This window comes from Podarcis tiliguerta (assembly GCF_965153285.1).
Source record: "Podarcis tiliguerta genome assembly, chromosome: 5".
Classification (NCBI taxonomy): domain Eukaryota; kingdom Metazoa; phylum Chordata; class Lepidosauria; order Squamata; family Lacertidae; genus Podarcis; species Podarcis tiliguerta.
In genome coordinates this window covers 93,466,034-93,480,891 of record NC_139538.1, presented here as the reverse complement: position 1 = coordinate 93,480,891, position 14,858 = coordinate 93,466,034, and the positions used below count along the sequence as shown (strand labels likewise).

The 14,858-nt window shown below is 44.0% G+C and overlaps 1 protein-coding gene across 1 annotated transcript in view; it reads right to left on the bottom strand.

Annotated features, from left to right (window-relative positions):
• Positions 1-14,858, bottom strand: part of SEMA3A (semaphorin 3A) — a 192,111-nt gene that overhangs the window by 101,715 nt on the left and 75,538 nt on the right. Inside the window, exon 3 of the mRNA XM_083440751.1 lies at positions 11,304-11,366. Coding sequence (XP_083296877.1) covers positions 11,304-11,366 — 63 coding nt within the window. The remainder of the gene's footprint in view (positions 1-11,303; positions 11,367-14,858) is intronic.

Genomic DNA, 14,858 nt, shown 5'->3' with positions numbered 1-14,858 from the left:
GATTCTAGTCATTCTCTTTTTCTCCATAAGCATGGAAATTATACATTCAGGCGTTGGAAGAGTACTGCATTTATTCTGAAGCAAGAACTGCCATTTCTTCTTATCAGAACCATTATCAGAACAGAACATTCACTTCTGCTATTTAAAAATAAGTGAATGAACAAGCATCTGGAAATCTAAGGCCTTTTATATATGAACAGTAGCTCATGGACTGAAAGTGGGAGACTGAATGTTGGAAGGCTTCCCCACAACTCCAGAAAACTTCGCAGATATACAAAAGTATACAAAAAGAAGCTTTTTAGTGCAGCCTTTCGCCAACATGCTAATTCTTAGAGGGCAGGGAGGGTGTTCCTTCTTATGTTCAAGTAATTATTACCACCCCACCACCACTCCCTCTACCTGCAACTTCAAGTAACATGGAGGAGGAGGAGGAGGAGGAGGAGGAGGAGGAGGAGGAAGAAGAAGAAGAAGAAGAAGAAGAAGAAGAAGAAGAAGAAGAAGAAGAAGAAGAAGAAGAAGAAGAAGAAGGTTGATAGAGAGACAGGCTACAGCTGACTCTCCTGTGTTTGAAAATAACCACTTACATAGCCTGGCGAACTGGCCACACAATGAACAGTGTCAGGGCTTCTAAGTCACATTCATGTTCCTTATAATAAATGGATGATGTCAAGTCCAGTGATTTCAGAGGGTTAGATTCAACTAAACAGTCGTGCTGCTGGATAGCAAGGCAAGGAGTCCCATTGGTGCAATGAGGTTTTTACTTCTCCCTCTGTGTGCCCTCCTGCCACCCCGCTACCCAACCTGGCTCCAGAGAGTTGGCAGAATAAGAGAGTACAATGTGTGTGCTGGTGAATGTTTCATATTCATTATGCGTGTTAGCTGTCTGTGTTATTTGCCCTTTGAAAACAACAACATGTTGAATAGTATTTTTCTGCCTGTTAAAACAAAAAAGCAAAGGAGAAGAAGCATGTCATGGAGATGGCTGAGCCAAAACCTTCCTCCTTAACCTATAGGGGCTTTATTGTGGGGGGGCATTCAATCCTGGGGGAGCCCCTGCCTACAGGGTGAAGTGATACAACCAAACAAAGGTCATATGAGAGACAGAAAGAGAAAGCACTAAAATGAGCCCAGTAGCCAACATGAATTCAGTGAGGCTGGTTTTGAGGCAAGATCAGAGCACACCTGCATCATTCAATAAATGAGTTTCACCATAAAATAATGTTCCACTATGAGCTTTCTATCAGAACCTGTCTCTCCTACTCAGAGAAAATCATGTCCAGCTTTGGCCTTAAAGAGCTGGAAACGTAGCTAAAAGGGTGAACAAAAAGGAATTGTTAAATAGACAGCGTGAAACATTCAGCCCTCTTAGGAATGGCATTACTCTTAAGCATGATGAGTATTGTCAAAAGGGAAGTAACAAAAGTGATAAACACAAAATTAGATTTCCTCTTTCTCTTGGAAGGTCTCCTGGGAATTTTCAGAATGAAGCTGCTGACGGGGTGTGGACATTGATAAGGTATTTTTAGTAGCCCAGCACATCCCATTTCAAGTCTTGTTATCTCTCTGATTAAGTGTTCATTGACCAGAGAGACTCGAGTTATCTTTCTGATTTCTTGATAGAACAGAGTTCATGGGAAGAATTAGATTTCTTTTCTCTAAAGATACTACCCACAGCCAATTTTAAATGCATGCTGTTAAACAGAGACAGATAATATATGTAAAAGAGAACCAGTCTGCAAAAAAAAAAAATGTGGAGTATCTAGAGGCTTAAGGTAAAATGATAATTTCACACAAGCCACCTATGTAGAGTTAGACATTCCAGAGGTGGAGAATTTTTTTCTAGCTGGTGGGTCATTTTAACCGCTTTCCAATCCCCACCCCATGTGGGCCATTTTGACCAGTGGGTGGGCTAACAACCTGTCAATTGCCGGATTCCATAGCTCTACCACTGGACTCCAATGACTGGACTATAGGCTTTTCAGATGATTAGAAAAATCCCAAGAAGGTTTCCTCAAAGCAGTCCAAAACCCACTGCCTAGAAAAAATCAACCGCTGCAGAAAAATGTACTGTCCCTTTAATTGGTCAGATGCACCATGGGTACAGTGGAAGGGCACTTCCATCTTGACTCTCTTGCACTGACCATGAAACAGGCAGCCACTCCTAGACACTGCAGGTGAAACCTACATTTTCTTCTTCAGCTACAGGATTGCTAACCATGGTCCTGAACCAGCACCTTGGTCCTTGTCCAAGGTCCTGCTGATGTCAATGTTGCTTAGGATATCACCATGGATCACAGCATGGCCACCAAAAAGGCCCTGTCTATTGTGCTGACCAACCTGATAGATCTTACTAATTAGCCCATGAACATGGCCTCCATGGCCAGTCTTAGCTTAGAATGAGGTTATTTGAAAGACCACTCAAAACTATGTGGGGTTTGAAGGTTGTTGTTCTTTAGTCGTTTAGTCATGTCCGACTCTTCGTGACCCCCTGGACCAGAGCATGCCAGGCACTCCTGTCTTCCACTGCCTCCCACAGTTTGGTCAAACTCATGCTGGTAGCTTCGAGAACACTATCCAACCATCTCGTCCTCTGTCGTCCCCTTCTCCTTGTGCCCTCCATCTTTCCCAGCATCAGGGTCTTTTCCAGGGAGTCTTCTCTTCTCATGAGGTGGCCAAAGTATTGGAGCCTCAGCTTCAGGATCTGTCATTCCAGTGAGCACTCAGGACTGATTTCCTTAAGAATGGATAGGTTTGATCTTCTTGCAGTCCATGGGACTCTCAAGAGTCTCCTCCAGCACCATAATTCAAAAGCATCAATTCTTTGGCGAACTGGCCACACAATGAACAGTGTCAGGGCTTCTAAGTCACATTCATGTTCTTTATAATAAATGGATGATGTCAAGTCCAGTGATTTCAGAGGGTTAGATTCAACTAAACAGTCGTGCTGCAAGGAGTCCCATTGGTGCAATGAGGTTTTTACTTCTCCCTCCAGGGAGTCTTCTCTTCTCATGAGGTGGCCAAAGTATTGGAGCCTCAGCTTCAGGATCTGTCATTCCAGTGAGCACTCAGGACTGATTTCCTTAAGAATGGATAGGTTTGATCTTCTTGCAGTCCATGGGACTCTCAAGAGTCTCCTCCAGCACCATAATTCAAAAGCATCAATTCTTCGGCGATCAGCCTTCTTTATGGTGCAGCTCTCACTTCCATACATTACTACTGGGAAAACCATAGCTTTAACTATACGGACCTTTGTTGGTAAGGTGATGTCTCTGCTTTTTAAGATGCTGTCTAGGTTTGTCATTGCTTTTCTCCCAAGAAGCAGGTGTCTTTTAATTTCATGACTGCTGTCACCATCTGGAGTGATGATCATGGAACCCAAGAAAGTAAAATCTCTTGCTGCCTCCTTTTCTTCCCACCAGCAATTTAATTTGTGCCTGGAAATGCACTGACAATCAGTGCTGCTGGCACAGAATTGGTGATGTATGTTTTGTTGCACAAACAAGGAATCAGTACCTGAAGCTTTTCCAAACAGGGCCACAACCAGTGAATCAGTCAGAGCTGATAAACAGCAGCCTTGGTAACAGATGCCACCTGCAACTCAACAGATAGTGCCAAAATCAGGAGCACCCACATGGGTCTTCTGGGAGAGTTCAGCTTCACACATATGCAGCCTTCCCTGTCCATACAGATCATCATCTCCCCACTGTAGCACTTTCATCTTATTTAGATTAAGTCAGGTTGTTTGCCCTCATACACCCCCAAAGTGCAGACTTTTGTTCACAGTTTCCATAGTCTCCTAAGAAATAGCTGGAGGGAAAGAGAGGTAGAGTAGCATGGTCATCTGCATACTTCTCTCAGTGGCTTCAGGTAGATGTTACAAAGCTGGGGGAAGAGTCAGAACTCTAAGGCACCCAAAAGGTCAATGAGGCAGAACAGGGGTTCCCCAGTACCATCTTTGGGGGTATGTCCCCCCAGAAGGGACTGCACCATGTCCTCAAAACCTACCCTGGCTAGGTGACTCAGAAGGAGTCCATGGTTGATTGTATCAATGGTTGCTGAGGGGTTCACGAGAACCAACATGGTTGCACTAACCCTGACCATTCCCCAGCATAAGTCACCCACCAGGGCTGTTTGGTCCCCAAACCAGGCTGGAGACTAGCTTGAAACAGATCCGAATAATCAGGATCAGCCAAGCCCACCCAGCACTGAGAAACCACCACCTTTCCTAGAATCTTATTCAAGAATAGTACTAGGCAATAATTATCCAGAGCAAAGGACCCATTTTCCCCCCAAAGGAAGATTTAACTACTGACATAGCAGGGGGGGCCATGTCCTCCCTCAGAGAGGCATTGATCACATTGTAAGCCCAGTCCTGGTGGATTTAAATATCAAAGAAGTGCATGGATCCCTAGGGCAGAGGGTTCTTGGGATTGGCTTTTGCAGATCCCTATCTGATCTCATCCTCTGGCTCAAATCTCACCTGCATTGGGCCTAGGAGGGATAGTAAACCTCAGATCAGTATTAAAAGGTGGCACTTGCTATTAAGAAGCAACACCTGTTAATAAGGCAGACACAACTCCTGTCAGCCTGTTATATAGCCCTATAAACCACTTATAAATCAGCCCATCTTTGAAGTCCCAGTTCAGATCATTCATATCCTGTAAAGATTTCCAGCTGCAGCCATTTGTGATAAATGAACTTCAAAGTTCTCAGTCAAAAGTGGAGAGGGAATGTCGATGAAGGACGTGTTGAAAGGACACGACAGATTGCTGGAACTATAAGAGGTGGTTGCTTAGCAATGTGTATACATTGTCAACAAACACACCACAGAAGCTCAGGCTGTGAAACTGCATGTGGCCCGCTGCATGCATTCATTTTTTTAAAAAGCTACTTTGATTTTGATTTTCCTTACCATCCCATAGGAAATACTAGAATGAAAACACCTTCACTGAAGGAAGTCTAAAATTTCCCTTCAATTAAAATCTGGCACACAGTATCGTTTGCGGAAACAAGCTTTGCCAAGTTGCTTTTTCAAACTTGCCTGTGTCACCCTTTACAGGATCTAGAGCCCTGGAAATCAGTTAATCAGGAAGGGATTGTCTAAGTGAGGCAGGAAGCAATAGGTGGGTTTGGGTACAACAGAGACCAAGTTGTTCTGCCAGAAAAGTAGATAGGAAGGATCAATTTACCCTTCCTTAGCTCTCACAACTCCATTTTTTAAAATCAGAAAGTTTGCAGAAATCTGAAATGTCTTTTCCCCTTTCCATGCTATTTATTATAGGGTATTTCAACATGTGAAATCAACACACCACCACGAGACTCTGATTATTACAGAAAATCTTACAACTTCTACACCCTTACTTTGGTTATTATTTTCATACCAAACAGCAGGCGGGGAAATCTATGAGGTGCCTCTAGAGGGAGGTTCTGGGGCAACAGCTGCACTTGGTCAAGACTGAACCAAGAGCTTACTTAAATGTGAACAGAATCCTCTTGCATGATCAGGGTCTCTAAGGAGTTACTTGTGTTCAAAGGAACATGTGTAGGAAGTGAATGTAGATCTTCCCTGAGCAATACAGGAAATAATAATAATAATAATATAATAATAATAATAATAATAATAATTTATTATTTATACCCCGCCCATCTGGCTGGGTTTCCCCAGCCACTCTGGGCGGCTTCCAAAAGAATATTAAAATACTGTGATACATCAAACATTAAAAGCTTCCCTAAACAGGGCTGCCTTCAGATGTCTTCTAAAAGTCTGGTAGTTGTTGTTCTCTTTGACATCTGGTGGGAGGGCGTTCCACAGGGAGGGCGCCACTACCGAGAAGGCCCTCTGCCTGGTTCCCTGTAACTTGGCTTCTCGCAGTGAGGGAACCACCAGAAGGCCCTCGGTGCTGGACCTCAGACTTGAGGAGGCATAATGGTTGCAAAGGCGTTTGCCTCCACACCCCTAGTCAGACTTTGAATGCTTGCATGTTCAGGCAAAGCACCTCATAATAATTAAAAATGGAATCCGAGCCCTCTGTGGATAGGAAGCAATCCTATCAACCTGGGAGCAACCTGTTGTGAGCAGCAAACCAAAATAATTTGGAACAGCAATTTCTCAATGAAATATAGTCACAGAAAGATTTTGAAGAAGCCAGTCATCAATACATGGAGAGGAGAGGACACCAAAGTATAGTTAATATTTCAAATATGAAAAAGAGCAAACCTTTTAAAGAGGTTTCCTTTTGCTCTACTGATTCCCAAATAATCTCTAAAACATGAAGAATCACTGGTGGGATTTTAAGCACAACTTCATTCCTATGTTGTTGCTGCTGCTGGTGTCTTTTTTTTTAAAAAAAGCTGTTTTTCTTTGATGAATGTGGGGCTATCTCTGGAAACAAATACCTGTCGTTGTTCCCATAAATAAAATAATGAGCACTCACACTATACATTGTGGGTGCTCTTTGCGGGATCGCTCATGGTGCTACAGTTCCCAGGGAGCTTACTGGCAAACAGGCTTGCCTCTCAGTGTTAATTTTTGGAGGTTCATGCCCAGCCTCAGTAATCAAGTTTTTTGCTGGGAGCTGGGGCCATCCATCCTGTGTGCCAGATTCACCCTCCCTACCCTCACTTTAAAGGGACGAGGGTGGCGCTGTGGGTTAAACCACAGAGCCTAGGACTTGCCGATCAGAAGGTTGGCGGTTTGAATCCCCGTGATGGGGTGAGCTCCCGTTGCTCGGTCCCTGCTCCTGCCAACCTAGCATGTCAAAGTGCAAGTAGATAAATAGGTACCACTCTGGTGGGAAGGTAAACGGCATTTCCGTGTACTGCTCTGGTTCGCCAGAAGCAGCTTAGTCATGCTGGCCACATGACCTGAAAGCTGTACGCCGGCTCCCTCGGCCAATAAAGCGAGATGAGCACCGCAACCCCAGAGTCATCCACGACTGCACCTATTGGTCAGGGGTCCCTTTACCTTTACCTTTACCCTCACTTTAATGTTTATTGTTTGCAGGTTAACTTTTTCTTCCTGTTTAGCTGGCGCTTCTGCGGTTTTTGACTGGTTGCTGTTGAAGGACTGGGAAGAAATTTTCCTGCATTGGCAGGTTTTGTCTTCCCTGTAGCAATTCGCCACAACTTTGGCGGTTATGGCCTTGGGTGGAATCCTTGAGTCTTTAGTTCTTCCCTATATGGGGGGGGGCATGAAGTGGTGATTCACCCCCCTGCATCGGCGGTTCCAGAGTCCCCTCTTAAAGGGGTTATATAATGGGTGTCACTGGCCATACACTGAAAGGTTGTCAGTGAACTACCCTGCGTGCGGGGATATAGGCTCGGCTGCCTGCTACACTTACGTCTCGCAGAGCACCCCCATATCCCATTTACCCTGATGAGCCCCAGTTCCCCTCGGCTGGGGGGCTGGGAGGGATATACGCCCAAGGCCTAAGCCAAGGTCTTCCTACATTCAGAAGTTTAATAAAGTTGTGGCCTAATTTTAATTCCATATACGTTGTCAGAGTCTTTATTCCTTCCTTATGATCCCTGGGGGCTGGGGCTGTCACTGCATGGTTGGGCAATAGCCTACAGGCAGTAAAATGCACCCCTTATATTCATATCTTCCATTCACAAACCAAGCATTAAAAGAGATTCTCCCAATACATATCTCTAAGGTATAATAGCACTAGTTAACAATGGCTGTTTCATGCCCCTTCTGTTTTGGGTGTTTCGCTTTAGATCCGTGTTGTGCAACAGAACACAATTGTGCATTCAGCTCTGCCCCTTCTCTTGTCCATTGGGTTGGCTTCATAGCAACCTACCCCACTGGTAACTCACAGAGGGTGCAAGGTACAATTTTATTTTCGGAACTGGCCGCCTTCTGGTACCCTTTAGGATGGAGTGCAGAAGACTGACTATGTTCCTCTTCTTCATTAAACTGCAAAATGTTACCTGTTGTGTAACATGCTGCACACCCCATTTGTTGTTCTGCACTTTCTGAGTCTCAGGCAGTGGAACTGGCTTTAAACCAGAACTCATTTAGGGGAGAGGAGCATTGAGCGTTTGACCTCTCAGAGTCAGCTCATATATTCATCAACTGATCACCAACAGTATAGTAATCAAGGGTAGATAAAGCAGGTGGCGGGACATGGGTGGCGCTGTGGGTAAAACCTCAGTGCCTAGAACTTGCTGATTGTATGGTCGGAGGTTCGAATCCCCGCGGCGGGGTGAGCTCCCGTCTTTCGGTCCCAGCTCCTGCCCACCTAGCAGTTCAAACGCACCCCTAAGTGCAAGTAGATAAATAGGTACCACTTTATAGCGGGAAGGTAAACGGCGTTTCCGTGTGCTGCGCTGGTGCTGGCTCGCCAGAGCAGCTTCGTCACGCTGGCCACGTAACCCGGAAGTGTCTCCGGACAGTGCTGGCTCCCGGCCTCTTAAGTGAGATGAGCGCACAACCCTAGAGTCGGACACGACTGGCCCGTACGGGCAGGGGTACCTTTACCTTTTAAAGCAGGTGGCAGGCAGGCATTTGTGGACCAGATTGTGGTCTTTCACATACAGTGGATTCCAGAAATAATCTTAGCATTTAAAAAATGACCTTAAAAGCAATGATATAAAGAAATTTGCAAATGTATCATATATCATTTTTACACTCTTAACAAAACACTATTTACAAATGATCCATAAAGAAATCCAGAGTTGTAAAGATATAGTTTCTTTTATGTTAGAATTCTTCTTCTATCTAATATACCTAGGAGAACATTGCCAAGAGCTCTGAAATATGGCAGTTCTCCAGAAAAACACCCACCTACAGCAAGGTCTGTATTTCAAATCTCACCTTATTATGAGACCAGGAGAAATAGCCATACATTTGAATATTTCATTCTAGTTGAAAAAGTGTCATTTGTGGAACAAAAATTTAAAATACTTGCAGGAGTCTAAACAAACAAAAAGCGTGTGTTGGGAATTACTCATAGATACCAAGCCTAGAAATTTGTGTTCTCGGCGTAGGACTTATTCCCTCATTGTCTGCTTGCATTTCTTTTGCCAAAGTTTGTGTTCCTTGGAGATGTTCACAGGTATGTGTACAAACCCAGGGCATGCAGAGACAAGAAGTTGCAGTGCAGAGGAATGGACCTTTAATCAAAATTATCTGTATGTGCAGAATTCCCTTCTCCCGATGCACAAGAGAACTATTTTTATTTGCCTTCCCTTCCCTCTCCCCTCAAAAATGTAAACTGATGGTGATTCTCCCTAGTTATCAATCTGCAGTACAATTCTGGCATGCCACATGTCAAGACCTCAGACTATATCAGTTTCATGGTCCTGTGTGATTGACACTGAAGCGTAGAAAGAACCATTTGGACTCCAGCAGAGTGAAAATACAGCCTACAATCCAATACAGTTACAAAAGAAACTTTTAGTCTCAGGTCATGTTTGAGGTGAGCGGTGGGGTTTGTATACACGGCATACAGCTAATATTCATTTCATATAAGCAGCGCAGCTGTTGCAGCTGGCCTATTGCTAGGGAATTTGAATTTTCAGTATGATGGAATTGGTTGTGCCTTGAGATTAATAATCACATAGTTTAAAATAAAAATGGCTATAAAAAAAATAAAGAACTTGATTTATAAAGTTCTAGGCAATCACAAGAGTGCAATATCTGCTAAGGATATGCTGGTACTAATATGAAACATACACACATACACACACACACAAACAAACAAACAAACACACACACACACACACACATGTACCGTATTCTCTCCTTAATGAAAGCCCACTGAGATTTCCTTGATCATCTATATGGGTTTCTGAAGTTGTGCCAAAAGAAAGGAGCACATACAAAGTAATTCCCAAAACTGTCTTCAGTGATTTCGAAAAACTATCATCGTATTTTACTTCCCCCTTGAAAACCCTATGGTTGAAGTAGAGTTCATTTCTAGTATTTCTAAAGTCTACCTAGCCCAATAAAAAGCATCACCTGACTTGACTAGATTTTTATGGCAACTGCAACAGTAGAAACGTGATGTTGAAGACGGCAGACAGTATACAATGGTGCCATTCAGCCGATAGCAAGATCTCCATCAGCGGACCAGAAAGGGAAGGAATTTTTGGTGATCTCGCCCTCTTCCCAACAGCTTCCAAAACCCCTCACTCCAAATCTGCTTCAGAGGACTAAGGGGTCCCCAGAGCATATTTGGGTGTGAGTCTTCACAGAGCTACAGAGGAAGGCGCAATAATTGCAACAAATGGCGTCTCTCCCTATTCTGCCTTACCATCAGTTGAGCGACATTGTTGGATGCAGCCCATATGTCATAGAGACTAAGTGTGTGATGGCATGGAATTGAATGTAAACCTTCTGTTTTCCAGCTTCAACCTGGGCAATTTTAAAAACCTCTTCCTCTGTCTTAGTCCTGCTAAAATTCCTGTTATTTTAACCTCTCTCTCTCTCTCTCTTTTTTTAATAAGAGAATATATGGAGAGAGGCCATTGTTCACTGGAGACCAGGTTAAGGGTAGTGAACCCATTTTCACTTATGACCTGAGACACTATTGGGATGCAGACCTCCAGCGGTTGACATTATGAATATTTTAGTGAATTTTAGTGAATATTTCAGCTCTGTTCTCCCTTCAGCTATTGCAAACACAGTGATTTCCCTTTTGGCCTATATGGAATGTATTCATTTTCCGTATGGTTAGTAAATGTCCCACATCTTTTTTTCCACTCAATACTCCTAACATTTTGCAACCAGCTTTCTCTCCAATAGATCATATGGAAGGGATGAGGAAATGGGGGAGGGGAAAGAGTGATGGTAAGAAAATGAAGGCCTAAAATAACTGTTTTCATTTTCTTTCTTTCTTCTTTTTTTAGAAAAAAAAAATCACAATGGGAGGGGGGGGGAATTAACATCACTTAGGCATCAATGTGTTCCTGTCAGCGAAGACCCCTGAGGCCTTCCTGGCAACTTCTTGACATTAATGAGGTTTATTGCATTCACAATGGTCTGTCTATTCAGCGCACACTGCAGATTGAGAGCCTCAGTCATTACAGAAATGAGGTCAAACTTTTTAGATTCCTTAAATAAGGAGACAATTATATGCTCATTCCCTTATATGTAAGCCTACCTTCACAGGTTTACATGGAAAGAAAGAAAAAAAACTGCCTTTACACAAAGCTAGCACAATGAAGCAATTCTTAAATAAAAGGGGGAAAGGGGGGAAAGAATCACAAGCTTTAAAATTTAAAAAGATGAGAGTTCATGAAATATTGACTAGCTTTACAAAGGACAGGAGAAAAGAGCGAGGCAGATTTGTACTTACCAGAATATCTTTTCCAGCCCACTGGCACTCGTCCCTCCGGGTATGAGATACAGGCCAAACAATCTAAAGATGTAACATAAAAATCACTTTAGGTCATTTCACGCTCCAACAATTGAGAATTGTGCATAATGTCCCCCAAATGCTGGTCACCTACGATCTCTCTCTCTCTCCCTCACACTTTTCTTATGTATTATCGATATCAGTATTTCTCCGTATCAGATTGCTATTGCTGTTGTACAGCAGAAAAAATCATTGCACATGTTGACATTTCTCTTTGTCTTCTGAGGGCTTTCCTCTAAAGCGAAGGCCCTGGAGTCATGTAAATATAGTTCAAACCAGATTTCAAATCAGAAACCGGAGCACTATGCCAGAAGCAGCAAACCCCAGGCCCGTTTGCCATCCCATGTCTCATGGTCACCCCAAGGTAAAACTCTACCTCAAGGGGCAGGTAGCTGACGCACCCCAACATTATGCTGAATTGTGGCTCTTTGCCATCCATCGTTCACCATTAACCTCCAAGGCTAAAAAGGGGAACCAGAACAGTCAACAAAAAAACTGAGGAGTTCTGAAGCCTGATGAATTAATGCTGTGTGTATTAGAGACTGCATATAGACAACATACTATAGACATATAACAAACTGAAAGTTACGTTTCTAAATATTTCTTTTGTTTTCTGTTAACCTAACAAAGCTTAAATACAAGACAATAGTAATCAGGTAGGGTGGTCCACCATTTAAAACAAATAAGAAGGCTGTGAGGCCCTGAATTCTGTCCCTGAATGGGCTTGTCCCTGGTTGTTTAATGGCTTTTCCATGTTCAAAAGGAATCTCAGCTACTGGAACAAATAAGGGTCAGCCATTACGCCCAGACCCTGCCTGCAGACTCCCAGAGGCATCTGATTGGTCGCCTCTGGAAACTGGATGCTCAGCAAGAGGGAGCAGATGCATAAGGCCATTCTGATGCTCATCGTGACCCATGGCTTTGGTGCCAATAATTCTACTGAGATTCACAATCTCAACCTCAGATTGCGTTCATTATTAGTTCTTCTGGAACATCCATTTCGTCTTCTACAGCAAAAGCCCAAAGACCCTCATAGTGAATTATTCATGTATTTCAAAAAGCTTTTAGGAATTGCCTATAGAATAAAACATGATCTTCCAATAATGCCAGGCTAAGATTCAGTTGGGAGCTTCAGATAATGCAATATGAATGGGAACATGACTGGATCATAACCTTCGTTTTAAAACAGTTTCCTGACAAAACAGGAGAAGGTTTATTTAGAAAAAATATGGCAGATTAAGGCAAAATTAGGAGGGGAAATATACAAAGTTCGGAGCTTCAGTCTGGATTTTTTACGAGCTTGAATATGTCTGATAAAATGCTTGAATACGAACAATAGCCTCTTGTAAACCTATGAAATGAGGTTGAAAATTCCATGAGAAGAGACTCCCTCGAAAGCTTGTGCTTTGATTCCTGGCTAAAGAAGTGCTGAGACAGGTGAATAGGAAGGTGGGTGAGAGAAGCAGAATGAATGAACTCTGAGCTGGAAAATATAAAGTCTTCTGATCCAGCTAAGGGATCCACCTGCACAAGGAGCCTTACACACCTGCAGCAAATCGGGATACAGGTCTGCATCATTATCCACATTGGCTGGATGCGTGTTTCAAAAAGGAAAGGAACGGGCATCTCAGACTGCCACAAAACGTGGCTTAGATGGTTTTAAAAGGATTACACAAATTCACAGAGCATAGGCATGTTGATAGCTGTTAGTCATTAAAATATTCTGCTGATTTCTTCTCCTTCTCATTCCACTTTTATCAGAATTCTGGATATCACACCATTTGCCCATTTCCACATCCACATCTATGGCATCCCATGCACCCCGGTGTGCGGTGTATGCCTGAAAGTGCCAGTTTTGTTCTTGCGCAGACCTTCCCCTTTCTCCAGGCTTCCAACCATCTGTTATACCTCGATGAGGAGATTTCACCCCTCCCATATCCAAGAATCTCCTGAGGAGTCTGCTGATTCTGCAGAGAGGAGGAGGCGTGTTCTGCTCTCTACTTATTCTGCTCCAGCACCACATCAAAGAGTCGGTCAGTGAGTGAGTCGGTCAGTCAGTCAGTGTGTCGGAGAGAGAGACTGAGTGTTAGAGATTGTGTGTATAGATAAGGTTGCTGCTAAGAGCAGCTGCAGACACTCAGTGCGGTTTAGCATTCATTTATGCTTAGGCTCATTTAGCTCTGTATATAGTTGTATAATAGTTGTAGATAGAATAAAGAAGATATTCTACAGAGCTGCTCTCCGAGTTGTTTATATACTCTGCTGGACTCTGCTGGACTCTGCTGTGCGACGACTGTCTACTTGTGGAAGTGAATCCGGCGCTCACAACTCTAAGCTGTGAGTCCACAGCACTTTGACCTGTTCCTGTGCAGAAGGTGGTCTCTGGAAGTGCTACCCAGCTCGCCTAGCCCAGTTGGGGCTGTAGTGGATGAGTCCAGTTAGTGGCACTGGCTCAAGGGCGATGCTGACACTCACAAGCACATAAAGTACTAAGCAGGTTATTGTATGTTGTTGGGTTTTTTTAAAAAAAACAACAACTGTCCAGCCATAGGAAGTGCTTGATGAACAGCTGCGCATGCATTTGATGTACATCATATCTGTGGCACCTGCACTGTCAAAAAACACTGACCAGGATTTGTGCAACATCAGCAAACACAGGCTGAGGTATTTTGCAATGCTTCTCCTCTTGACTTTGCATGAAGCACCAATGGAAAGTTTAGGACTGTGTGTCAAAGGACCAACTTCTGGTTTGATAAAGGTAAAGGTACCCCTGCCCTTACGGGCCAGTCGTGTCCGACTCTAGGGTTGTGCGCCCATCTCACTTAAGAGGCCGGGGGCCAGCGCTGTCCGGAGACACTTCCGGGTCACGTGACCAGCGTGACGAAGCTGCTCTGGCGAGCCAGCACCAGCGCAGCGCATGGAAACACCGTTTACCTTCCCGCTATAAAGCAGTACCTATTTATCTACTTGCACTTAGGGGTGCTTTCGAACTGCTAGGTGGGCAGGAGCTGGGACCAAACGACGGGAACTCACCCCGCCGCGGGGATTCGAACCGCCGACCATACGATCGGCAAGTCCTAGGCACTGAGGTTTTACCCACAGCGCCACCCGCATCCCTGGTTTGATGTATGGTATCAAAAGAGCAGCCCTAGCTGGGGAAGGAGAGAGAGAGAGCCCTCTCCCTGCAGAACAACAATTCCAGCATGGGGAAGTTAACACATGGCTTCCTCCCTTCCAATGCCTTCTAGCTTTTACAAACTTAACACATCCTTGTACCATCCCATCTGTTGCATGAGAGATGTACAGCCATTATTTCCACAAGGTTTCTGGGAGGATGGGACAGAGGAGTTGCAAGCCCATCCCATTTCATCCCAAGGCTCTTTGATACCTCAGCAGTTTCACTGTGAGATTCACAAATGACCGAGCAGGGGTGGAGAGTGAAACTGGCAAGGACACTGACAAACTGGAACGTGTCCAGAGGAGGGCAACCAAAAT